The 13275-nt window shown below is 41.0% G+C and overlaps 1 protein-coding gene across 1 annotated transcript in view; it reads left to right on the forward strand.

The window, feature by feature from the left end:
- POLR1A (RNA polymerase I subunit A) overlaps positions 1 to 13275 on the forward strand; it is a 62430-nt gene that overhangs the window by 21826 nt on the left and 27329 nt on the right. Inside the window, exons 14-19 of the mRNA XM_063131940.1 lie at positions 99 to 290; positions 2002 to 2151; positions 3849 to 4032; positions 10784 to 10866; positions 10973 to 11131; positions 12554 to 12652. Coding sequence (XP_062988010.1) covers positions 99 to 290; positions 2002 to 2151; positions 3849 to 4032; positions 10784 to 10866; positions 10973 to 11131; positions 12554 to 12652 — 867 coding nt within the window. The remainder of the gene's footprint in view (positions 1 to 98; positions 291 to 2001; positions 2152 to 3848; positions 4033 to 10783; positions 10867 to 10972; positions 11132 to 12553; positions 12653 to 13275) is intronic.

Consider the following 13275-nt stretch of genomic DNA (forward strand, 5'->3'; position numbering starts at 1 on the left):
TCATTTATCCAGTGTTCAAAGAACTGTAAGAGTTCCCATTGGATCAAAAAACATACCCCTTGATGCTTCCTTTTTTGTCTGTGTGGTGTATTTCTTAGGATGGGCAACCACTGGCAGGTTTGATCCAAGATCACATGGTCTCCGGTACCACGATGACCACGCGGGGCTGTTTCTTCATCCGAGAACAGTATGTGGAACTAGTGTATCAAGGGCTGACGGACAAAAAGGGAAAAGTCAAACTTCTCCCTCCAGCCATTATAAAACCACAGTGCTTATGGACAGGAAAGCAGGTAAGTTAAAAATGGCTAGACTTCTTATATAAAATAATCTGTTCAAAGTTGAACAGTGTGGTTTAGTCAAAAATAGCAGAAAAATGGGGGGGGGGACTTTTTCCCCAAAGAACTCGTTTTGTTTTTTTCTGAAAAACAGGTAAAATTGAACGTCTTTGGGTCATGAAATATTTTCTTTTAGAATTTAAGACAAAGTATTTATATATTGTTTCCCAGTCTTTACTCCTTCCAAAATGATTTCTAAAACTGTGTAATAAGAACACATTTATAGAAAGACTAGAGAGGTAAAATCTCTGGAAATAATGAAGTCACAGGGGAAAGTGTTTTTTAATCTTCTCTGTAAGATTCCCAGCATAGTTATTTCTTTCATTCCTTATTAGAATTATTGATCTAAAGTAAATTTTACTGAAAGACATTTATGCTCAGTTTCCCAACATATAATTAGAGTCACATTGTGCGTTCTTGAAGCTTGGGTTTTGTTCTGTGAAGTCCTGTGTTTCTGATGCTGTAACAGTCATTTAATGTAGTTCTAACCTATTCAGACAATAATTACAAATTTTTTGAGTTCACTTTTAAAAGATTTAAAATATAATAATAATTTTATAAGCAAGCAGAGTGATACAAAAAATAATGTTATTCCTAAAGCAGCCCTCCCCAACCTGATGCCTTCCAGATGTTTTGGACTACAGGGTCCATCATTCCTGAGCTTTGGCCATGTTGCCTGAGGCTGATGGGAGCTGAAGTCCAAAATATCTGGAGGGCACCTATTTGGGAAAGGCTGTCGTAAAGCAATAAAGTGACTTTAGTTCTTTAAATAGCACTAAAAATAAGTCTGGCCTATTTTAACATTTCCCCCCAAATTCCCCCCCCCCCCCGAAAAACAAAGAAAAACATTTTTTTCCATAGCCTTGAAATGTCTGGAAATTTTACATCTCTTGTTACATGATTGTGGGTTTCTTGTATTTTTCAAAGGCCATTTACCTGTGAGTGGGGGACGCAATTTGCCACCTATTCAATTGATAGAAACAGGAGACCAGTAGACTAGTTTTTGAGGCTTGCCCCTTTTGCTTGGCCGTGCTGCTGATTTGACCCCGACCAGGAGAGAAAGCAGCTTCACTGGCTGCCTTTTACTCTCCCAGCTAGAGAGTTCCCACTGAAACCCTGCCTCCTCTTCTGTTTTGCGTGTCTTTTCCTGGGTTTTATGCTGCTTGTTTTACATTTTGATTCCAGACTGGTGGTGTTACATTCAGTCATCACTTCATTGTCCTAATTTAGGTAACATTCATTGTAATTTCTTTGCCTGGTGTTTCTATTGCACCGATTCCTCTTGCACTTTCCCCTCATTTGCTGCAGTTTCTTCTCTGATGTTGCCTCTCCTTTCTTTTTCCTAGATTGTGACCCTGTGAGCAGGGACTCCTGTTTTTGTACAGCCCCGAGTTCATATTAGATGTTCTATAGTTGCTTATGATGATCGGATGTTTTAAAAATACCACAATCCTTCCCATAAGTTACCTGTTTCCAAGGCTTTGATGTGTTCGTATGGTTCATTATATTATGTATTCAGATATATGAAATACTTTTCTCTGTTCTATTTACAAAGGGAAATAAACAATTTGCACCCAGTAGGAGTATGTAAAGTGCCATGGAGGAACCAGCTGGTTATCAAAACCAATTCATTAAGAGTTTACTCCTATCTTGTATTTTATCTCAGGTTGTTTCTACATTGCTCATAAATGTAATTCCAGAGGATCACATTCCATTGAATTTGTCTGGGAAAGCTAAGATTGATGGAAAAGCATGGATGACTGCGCCTGCCTCTGGAATTTACAGATTGGATTCTGATTTTATGTGTGAATCTCAGGTATGGGGACAGTGTTTAATAAGAGATGGGGTCAGCGTAGGCCCTCAAATTTTGGCTTCCCTTAGTAGCCAGGCAAAATTCGTGGTTTTCACAACCGAACTAAAGGACGGACAGACCTTGTCTGTCATTATCAGTGAGCTTCAGAGTTGCCCAGAGGTAGAGGAGAGTGGTGATTTTCCCTGCAGTTAGCACTGCAGTTGGGAGGTACTCCGAACAGCAACCGCAGGTATAATTCCCTGTCTTCCTCCCTAGCTTGAAACTCAGAAGAACAGAGAATTTGATTACCTCTGAATTCTCCTTGTCTGAATTCATTCGGATGGTGGTCCAGATAATTTGATGCTCTCCACTCTGTCTACTAGGAGGCAGGTTCTTTAATGAAAGAAAAGCTTGGCCAAGGAGATGGACTAGGAGACACCTTTCACTTTCTCTCTAAGGGGAGAAACTGTTGAGGTAGTACTGAATGTGAGACCATCCCCAGGCCTAACTCATGAACTAAATGCCTAGAGAAAACCAATCTAGATAGGCAGGGGCAAGACTCCATCTGCTGAACAAAAAAAGAAAGCGAATTCACAGGTAAGCAAATTTCTCCGTCCTGTCTTCCAGGGTGGTTACAAAAATAAGATAAAATACAAATAAAATATAAACAGCATATTTTAAATATTCATTAATAACAACAATTAAAACCTGAGGAGGAAAATGGGTCCCAGAAATATAACAGTGTTGGTGCCAGGCAAATTTCTCTTCTGTGGAATTCCACAAATGAGGCATAACCACCAAGAAGATGCTCTGGTTACGATCTGCCTTACTTCAGAGTGTGAAGATCACACCAGTGCAACAGTGGGTTGGAATGGGAGCAGGTGTTCCTTCAGGTACCTAGGTCTTAAGCTATATAGGGCTGTAAAGCACCAGCACTTCCAATTGTGCTCAGAAATAGACCAGAAGCTACTAAAGTTCATTCAGTACCGATGAGAAACATTCCTATCCACTAGTCCCAGTCAACAACTGGTAGCTATATTTTGAACTAATGGAAATTTTCAGTCTTCAAAAGCAACCCCATTTACAGCACATTACAGTAGTCAATCATAGAAGTTACTACACCACCATGGATAACTGTGGCCAGACAGTGTCTGTCCAGGAGACTCCAGTGCTGGTGCATAAGCCTACACTGATGAAAGGCACTGTTAGCCACAGAGGCTACTTGGGCCTTCAGTGACAAAGAGTATCTCCAAACTATAAAATTGATCCTCTAGGGAGAGTGCAACCCCTTTCAGAACAGTTTTCAATTTATTGGCCTTTATCCAGTCTATTACTGATTCCAGCCACTGACCCAGGACTTCCACTGCCTCTCCTGAGTCCAATGAAAAAAGAGGAGAGCTGATCTTGATCAGCACAATGGTTTGTGGGGAGAGGGGTTTAACTCGTTCCTTCTGCATCATAGTCCTGACCAACCCTCTCCCCCAAGCTACTATTAGCTAATGGAAACTTCTTTCCTGGAGTTAATTGGGGGCAGAGTTTTTGTCAGGAATGTAACACACATGGGCCAATCCTGATATAGATCTCTGAAGCCCAGGCTCCATCCATGTATATGGGTCCAGGCCTTCTGCTGTTTTGGCAAAACTGAAATTGGTGTGTAAATGTGTGTGAATATATCTGGGGAGGGGTTTCATTCTGGATGTAATTTCTTTTGTGTCTGCCAGGTTCTCATCAGAAATGGGGAGTTGCTCTGTGGGGTCTTGGATAAAGCTCACTATGGTAGCTCTGCCTATGGTTTAGTCCATTGCTGCCATGAGGTCTATGGTGGTGAGACCAGTGGAAAGGTTCTGACAGCTCTGGCTCGACTCTTCACTGCCTACTTACAGTTTTACAAGGGATTTACGATGGGTAAGTAAGACAGTTTACTTCGCTGTTTCTCCAGAAAGAAATAGGTAGTTGTTCAACATCAGAACATTGGCAGAAATATCTCCAAGAATGACTACGTGACTTGGTTCACCCAGCACAACAACCCACACTCAAGGTTGCGTATGAGTATGGGTTGAGTGTGAATTGTCGTTGAATTTTTATTTTACTTATTATTTATTTATTTTATTTCTATGCCACCCAATAGCCGAAGCTCTCTGGATGGTTCACAAAAATTTAAACCATGAAGAGCATAATAAAACAACCAACAATTTAAAAACCGTGGGTTCACAGAGTTCACAACCCATCAACAAACCATGGGTTCTCTACATGGGTTGTTCATGGATAACAAACTATGGTTTGTTAGCATGGCTGCATACACCCAACACAACAACCCATGTTTCAAAAACAATCCACAGTTCAGTGACAACCCACATTCAACTATTATTATTATTATTATTATTATTATTTATTTATATAGCACCATCTATGTACATGGTGCTGTACAGCGTAAAACAGTAAATAGCAAGACCCTGCCGCATAGGCTTACATTCTATTAAAATCATAGTAGAGCAATAAGGAGGGGAAGAGAATGCAAATAGGCACTGGGTAGGGTAAACAGGCACAGGGTAGGGTAAAACTAACAGTATAACAGTATAAAGTCCAAACAGCATCAAGTTGTAAAAGCTTTAGGAAAAAGAAAAGTTTTTAGCTGAGCTTTAAAAGCTGCGATTGAACTTGTGGATCTCAGATGTTCTGGAAGAGCGTTCCAGGCGTAAGGGGCAGCAGAAGAAAATAGGCGAAGCCAAGCAAGGGAAGTAGAGACCCTTGGGCAGGCGAGAAACATGGCATCAGAGGAGCGAAGAGCACAAGCGGGGCAATAGTGTGAGATGAGAGAGGAGAGATAGGAAGGAGCTAGACCGTGAAAAGCTTTGAAGGTCAACAGGAGAAGTTTATATTGGATTCTGAAGTGAATTGGAAGCCAGTGAAGAGATTTCAGAAGTGGAGTTACATGGTCAGAGCGGCGAGCCAAGAAGATGATCTTAGCAGCAGAGTGGTGGACAGAAACCAATGGACTGATGTGAGAAGAAGGAAGGCCAGAGAGAAGAAGGTTGCAGTAGTCCAACCGTGAAATAACCAGTGCATGAACAAGCATTTTGGCAGAAGAGACAGACAAAAATGATCGAATCCTGGCAATATTATACAGGAAAAATGACAGGATTTAGCTACTGCCTCAATATGAGGAATAAAGGAGAGCGAGGAATCAAATATAAAGCCAAGACTACGAGCTTCCTTGACCGGAGTAAGCGTGACATCGTTGACAGTAAGGGAGAATGAGAGGTGAGGAGAAGGTTTAGGAGGAAAAACAAGCAGTTCAGTCTTTGCCATATTAAGTTTCAAACGACGATGGAGCAGCCAAGCTGAGATATCTGAAAGACATGCCGAGATACGATTGTGAACATCAGGAGAAAGATCCGGAGATGAGAGATATAATTGTGTATCATCGGCATACAGATGATATTGGAGGCTAGTGTAGCTTGTAATATTGTGTGAACACAGCCCATGAGTTTGCTCTAATCCTGTAGAACATCTGAAGCTGCCTTATTCTGAGTCAGACCATTGGTCCATCTAACCCAATATTGTTGACTATGATCAGCAGCAGCTGTCTGAGATTTCAGGCAGGATTCTTTCCTTACTCTGTGTAGCGATTGAACCTGAGACCTTCTGCATACAAAGCGTGTGCTCTACCACTGAGCTACAGCCCATCCCAGTTTGATACAGCCCCTTCCTGGTTTAATAGCAGTCCTAATAGGCTGGTTCTCTCTTTGTTCAGTGAGTGTATGTGTTTCTTTGAGCTTTTTCGATAAATGCAGGGCCCAGTCTGTGACTGCATTGTGCTGTGCAGCATCGCAAGATGCTAAACCAGAGCTTTCCAAACTTTTTATGTTGGTGACACAACTTTTTAGACATGCATCATTTCGCGACACAGTGATTCAGTTTTACTAGCAAACCGGAGGTTAAACTAACCCCTTCTAAGAGATATGGACACATACATAAATTGTAATAACGAAATGTATGGGGACACAACATATCTCGTGAAAACATTTCATTTATATTTTTAAAAATATATGATTTGCAAGATAATAAAATACATTTCCAAGACTTTCACATTCAACCAATTTTGTCGAGCTACAATTGAGCGGCGGTTGAGACGGTGTTCTATCAAAAAACTGGACCCATGGAATTTCTCGAATGTGTCACTTCAGGTGCAGCCGCGTCACTGGAAGTGACGTAGAATCAGCTGTTTCAACCCGATTATGCATACTGCGCATGCTCAGTACCTGTATGATCCCTCGACCGTGGTGTGCATACACGGATACGACAGAAGGGGAATATACTAGTGCACCATACTAATCGGCACCTTTGCTGCGTAAAAATGCATGCAATTTGGCATTGCTTATTTCACAGAGACTCAGAGGTTTCTCATTACGTTTGTGTGACACACCTACACACTGCAGCTGACACACTAACGTGTCGCGACGCACAGTTTGGAAAGCTGTGTGCTAAACTGACTGTAAAGGAGGAGCGCCCAGCAACCAGCTGGCTTCTTGACTGGATTTACCACGGATCTAAACCGCACAATTCTAAAGATTGGCCCTGAGCTTTGTTGATGGTGATTGCAAATGCCAATCGAATTGGGAATTGCAATCTCTTAAATTGAAATGGCATATCTGTTGGAATCATAGGAATGCGAGGAATGAGGACATCTTCACCTTTGAAAGGTCCTGTCAAGATTGATCTCCGACTATAACAATTGCCACTTCGTCTATAGTTGGAGCATTGAATCTTCGCACATGTTCTCCAGCAGGCGTTTTGTCAGCATGAATAACAATCTTGTGTGTATCAGATGGCATCATGTCAATTGCTGTTTTGAACAAATGTACTAAATTGTTTTTTTCGTGAAGTAGCTGTTGCAGTTTTGAAACGACGGACCTTTTTATGCCGGTATAAATTCCGCAGCGTGCATTCAATTCATCATTGCCATCACCAATGAAATACATTTGTAGGAATTTATGTTGACTATCTTGAAACGGAAGGAAGGAGCCGGCTTTATGATAAATTTGTCCTTTGACTTTGAAAGTTGGTATAAATGGAGCTGTGATGATTTCTGCACCGAACGACATCATTTGGAAGCATGAGTTGTATTTCCTGATGTTAGATAGGAAATGCTTTGATTCTGCGGTATATCCGGCAAGTAAAGTTTGTAATGGCTCTGGTGGTTCTCCAAGTTGAGGCAGTTTAATTTTTCCAGCAGCGCAACACATTCCTTTTGTTTCTCCATTAAATTTAAGAGCCTTGCAATAAGGACACACTTCAGTCACAGTGCCGATGAGAACATGCCGCCTCAAACTAATCATCAGCTGGGTTGTACCGGAATGCAAGGCGATTGTAATCGTGTGATTGTTTACCACGGAGCCGTGTTTGACGCTGATGTGCTGTTTCTCGTTGACGTCTTTCAGCCACTCTCAGCCTGTCGCGTTAATTCTGTTGAGAACAAAGCAGATCTGAAGCTGTAGAACGCGATTGCCGTGCTCGCAACCGTGCATCCTCAAGTCTGGCTGACACGCGTTGCTGTGGCTCAGTCTGGTTAAATTGAAAAGAAAGAAAAGACAAAGTGGATGTTTCTAATATGTTTAATTTCACAATGCTTGTGGATATACAATATTTTTAGTTGTTCCATTGTCTGTGTAGATATAGAGATTGTCTGGTTTGCCGACTCTAGAACACGCAACATATAATTGTCCACGTGAGAAGCAATCTGTGTCTAGATCTAAACCGCACAATTCTAAAGATTGGCCCTGAGCTTTGTTGATGGTGATTGCAAACGCCAATCGAATTGGGAATTGCAATCTCTTAAATTGAAATGGCATATCTGTTGGAATCATAGGAATGCGAGGAATGAGGACATCTTCACCTTTGAAAGGTCCTGTCAAGATTGATATCCAACTATAACAATTGCCACTTCGTCTATAGTTGGAGCATTGAATCTTCGCACATGTTCTCCAGCAGGTATTTTGTCAGCATGAATAACAACCTTGTGTGTATCAGATGGCATCATGTAAATTGCTGTTTTGAACAAATGTACTAAATTGTTTTTTTCGTGAAGTAGCTGTTGCAGTTTTGAAACGACGGACCTTTTTATGCCGGTATAAATTCCGCAGCATGCATTCAATTCATCATTGCCATCACCAATGAAATACATTTGTAGGAATTTATGTTGACTATCTTGAATTGGAAGGAAGGAGCTGGTTTTATGATAAATTTGTCCTTTGACTTTGAAAGTTGGCATAAATAGAGCTGTGATGATTTCTGCGCCGAACAACGTCATTTGGAAGCATGAGTTGTATTTCCTGATGTTAGATAGGAAATGCTTTGATTCTGCGGTATATCCGGCAAGTAAAGTTTGTAATGGCTCTGGTGGTTCTCCAAGTTGAGGCAGTTTAATTTTTCCAGCAGCGCAACACATTCCTTTTGTTTCTCCATTAAATTTAAGAGCCCTGCAATAAGGACACACTTCAGTCATAGTGCCGATGAGAACATGCCACCTCAAACTATAATCATCAGCTGGGTTGTACCGGAATGCAAGGCGATTGTAATTGTGTGATTGTTTACCACGGAGTCGTGTTTGACGCTGATGTGCTGTTTCTCGTTGACGTCTTTCAGCCACTCTCAGCCTGTCGCGTTCATTCTGTTGAGAACAAAGCAGATCTGAAGCTGTAGAACGCGATTGCCGTGCTCGCAACCGTGCATCCTCAAGTGTGGCTGAACGTTGCTTTCCTGGTTCCTTGGCACGTATTTGAGGCATTCTTTTTCTTTTTTTCTCGTTTGCTGATGCCCGTTCTTCCTCAGTCTGATTTGCAATTTCTTGTCGCAGTGCTTCCGCTCTGCGAGTACGACGATCTAAGTGTGATCTTCTGCGAGGCATTATTTGGATGAAGTAAAGCAGATTGTTTGGTTTTTAAAAAAGGATGTTTTAACGGTGAGGAGGATAGTGGAAACTCCTGGCAGTTACCTTTCTTCAGAACGTGTAACTGTCACAGGTGTGACATCTATATTCACTCAGCCAATTGTGAGAGAACATGCAAATAGGAGAGGACGCAGAGGCAGTGGATTGGCCTACTGGTTGGCGATGTCACAATGATCAGCAGGACTGATTTTGAGGAGGCCTATTTTTTCGATTTTAAGACAAACTTTTGACCCCATATAGAACATAGTTACATAACAACGCTCGCGTATTCGAATGCAACGTTGTGTCAAAATTTCAAAGCAATCGGTGAAGAACTTTCGGAGATATAACGTCTGTTTCGAACGAACATTTACATTTTTATTTATATAGATTGTGCTGATTCTGGTTTATATTGATTCTCTCCCCCCACCCCAAAGTTATATTAATCAGGGATTTCTGTATTGTGTGTGTAAGTTGCTTTGAGACTGCTTTTTTTGAAATGGAAAGTAACACATACATTTAATTAATAATATTAACCGCCTCTGGTGATATTGCTGTGCCAAATGGAAGTGGTTGCATCAGCCCTCAGTGAAGAGCTGCCAGCCAAAAGTGTGATGCAGCAGGGCAGTTTTTTGTGGGCTGTACTTGAAGTATTATCAGAGTGGACACTGAGTGAAACTTGTTCTGTTAATAACTACTAATATAGAATATTGAGTGACTTGTCTGTGTCTATAATTTTGAGGGTTACAGAATTAAAATGTTAGCAATAATAATGAGTATATTATAATGAGTATATGATCTTGATAGGCTGGAGTGCTGGGCTGAAAACAACAGAATGAAATTTAATAGGGATAAATGCCAAGTTCTACATTTAGGAAATAGAAACCAAAGGCACAGTTACAAGATGGGGGATACTTGGCTCAGCAATACTACAAACGAGAAGGATCTTGGAATTGTTGTAGATCGCAAGCTGAATATGAGCCAACAGTGTGATATGGCTGCAAGAAAGGCAAATGCTATTTTGGGCTGCATTAATAGAAGTATAGCATCCAAATCACGTGAGGTACTGGTTCCTTTCTATTCGGCCCTGGTTAGGCCTCATCTAGAGTATTGCATCCAGTACTGGGCTCCACAATTCAAGAAGGACGCAGACAAGCTGGAGTGTGTTCAGAGGAGGGCAACCAGGATGATCAGGGGTCTGGAAACAAAGCCCTATGAAGAGAGACTGAAAGAACTGGGCATGTTTAGCCTGGAGAAGAGAAGATTGAGGGGAGACATTAGAGCACTCTTCAAATACTTAAAAGATTATCACGCAGAGGAGGGCCAGGATCTCTTCTCGATCCTTCCAGAGTGCAGGACACGGAATAACGGGCTCAAGTTAAAGGAAGTCAGATTCCAACTGGACATCAGGAAAAACTTCCTGACTGTTAGAGCAGTACGACAATGGAACCAGTGACCTAGGGAGGTTGTGGGCTCTCCCACACTAGAGGACTTCAAGAGGCAGCTGGACAACCATCTGTCAGGGATGCTTTAGGGTGGATTCCTGCATTGAGCAGGGGGTTGGACTCGATGGCCTTGTAGGCCCCCTCCAACTCTGCTATTCTATGATTCTATTCCTTAATTTCAATGTAATAGTATTTGTTACTTGTGAATCTAGTCTGCTGTTAAAATAGCTAATATTAAATCTCAAATGAGAGAGGATGTATACTCTTTATCTTTCCATTCTAGGAGTTGAGGATATTTTGGTCAAACGCCAGGCAGACCGCAAGAGGTGCAAGATCATTAAAGAAAGTACCCTCTGTGGTACAAAGGTATAAACTCGTACTTCGGAAGGGGAGGTGGTGGTGGGTCTGCTTTAGCCGAACCCCATTGTATTGTTATATCTCTTGGCACTTAAAAATACCTTGTTCTTCTCAGGCCATTAAAGCTGCATTTAACTTGCCCAAAGCCTCGACATGTGAGGAGGTCCGAAGCAAATGGCAAGATGCTCATCTTCTCAAAGATCAGAGAGATTTTAACATGGTTGATCTGAAATTCAAAGAGGAAGTCAGCTATTGCAGCAATGAAATTAACAAGGTTTGAATCGAGAAAGTTGAGATTATTCTTTTTGTTGATTCACACACTTCATTTTTAACATACCTGCAGCCCACAGAAATTTCCCATAGGGAATGTATATACTTCTTTATTTCAACCTTCCTTTAGGGGATCAGGGAGACATAGGATTGTATCAAGTGTCCTACTTAGAGTAGACCATTGAAATGAATGGGACTTAAGTTAGGACTAACATTGGATAGAACCCACACCATAAAAAACTTCCATTTTATCATCACAATAACCCTGTAAGATTGAGCCCATACCACCTAGTGAATTTCATAGATAATCAGGGTCAGTATCCCATTATGCATGGAGTGGAGAATGTGGATATGGAGACATTTTTCGACCTCTCCCATAATACTAGAACCTGAGGTTATCCCATGAAGAGGATTGGTGGGAGATTCAGGACAGGTAAAAGGAAGGACTTCTCCACACAGTACATAGTTAAACTATGGAATTCACTACCATAAGATGTAGTGATGGCCACCAATTTGGATGGCTTTAAAAGGGGGTTGGATAAATTCCTGGAGGAGAAGGCTATCAATGGCTACTAGTGCTGATGGTTATGTGCTACCTCCAGTATCCGAGGCAGTAAGCCTGTGTACACCTATTGCTGGGAACATGGGTGGGAGGGTGTTGTTGCACCTGTGTCCTGCTGGTGGTTCCCTGGTCAACAGCTGGTTGACCACTGTGTGAACAGAGTGCTGGACTAGATGGACTCTTGGTCCTATCCAGCATGGCTCTTATGTTCTTAATGTGACACGAGCGCTAACATAAATTACATTGCGCTAGAGTAAGGGTCCTGTAGTGCAATGCCAATAGCATTAGGTAGCACCATGGGATTCCCCAGAAAACCTGTTGTGCTAGCTAACGCTATTAGTGTTGCACTAGAGGTCTCCTATGCTAGCGCATTATAATTTATATTCGCGCTCGTGTTATTATTATTATTTATTATTATTATTTATTTATATAGCACCATCAATGTACATGGTGCTGTACAGAGTGAAACAGTAAATAGCAAGACCCTGCCGCATAGGCTTACATTCTAATAAAGTCATAGTAAAGCAATAAGGAGGGGGAGAGAATGCAAACAGGCACTGGGTAGGGTAAACAGGCACAGGGTAGGGAAAAACTAACAGTATAACTAACAGTCTAAAGTCCGTGTCACATTGGATACTGTGTCCCAGGACTTTAAAGCCAATCCATCCTGGCCCCAGTCCAGATTTCTGTCCACTGAACCAAACTAACTCTTGCCATACAAGTAATTACTGTTTTTTTTACTTTAAAAAATTGCAGTGTCAGTAAAACTTAGTTCAAGAGTCATCGTTCCTTATTTTTCTCATACCTTCAGGTAGAGTTACCATGGTGTAAATAGTGATTACTTTGTTCTCCAAAAACTTATAGGTGTGTATGCCTCTTGGACTTCACCGTAGTTTCCCAGAAAATAATTTGCAGTTGATGGTGCAGTCAGGAGCCAAAGGTTCTACTGTGAATACCATGCAGGTACTTTTTATGTATTTATTAAAATATTTAAGGGCTGCACTATAACAGAGACCTTAGAGCAGTTTACAACAAGAAATAATGCAAATTAAAATTCATTAATAAATTAATGTAATTTCTTAATTTTTGTCATCTATGTATATTCATTTAGTTTGTTATAAGAATTGTGAAATCTTAGGGCCTACATCTATACTATATATTTTTTTAAAAAAAAAATTGGCCCCAAAATTTGCACAAATATGTCCATAATTTGGGAGGGAGTGTTGTTCAGAGGCGCGAAAGTGCATACTTAAAGCTGTTCAATATGTATAGTCTTGTCTTGTCAATGCCCTTATATGTTTCAGCTGTCAAAAATATAGGCTAAGGACATGTTGGACACTCTGGGGAGTATGCAGTCTTGTCTTGTCAATTTCCTTGCATGTATGGCTTTGCTGCCTTTGACAGCTGAAACGTACAAGGATATTGACAAGGCAAGGCTATACATATCTGACTGCTTCAAGTGCTCATATCTGTGTCTCTGGAAGACCAAGAAAAGAATAAAATAAAAAAATATTATGGCCCATTTGCACACATTTCATGCTCCAATTTTTTTTTTTTTTTAAAAAACTTGGGAATGAAAAGGGGCC

Source organism: Elgaria multicarinata, chromosome 1, assembly GCF_023053635.1.
Source record: "Elgaria multicarinata webbii isolate HBS135686 ecotype San Diego chromosome 1, rElgMul1.1.pri, whole genome shotgun sequence".
Classification (NCBI taxonomy): Eukaryota; Metazoa; Chordata; class Lepidosauria; order Squamata; family Anguidae; genus Elgaria; species Elgaria multicarinata.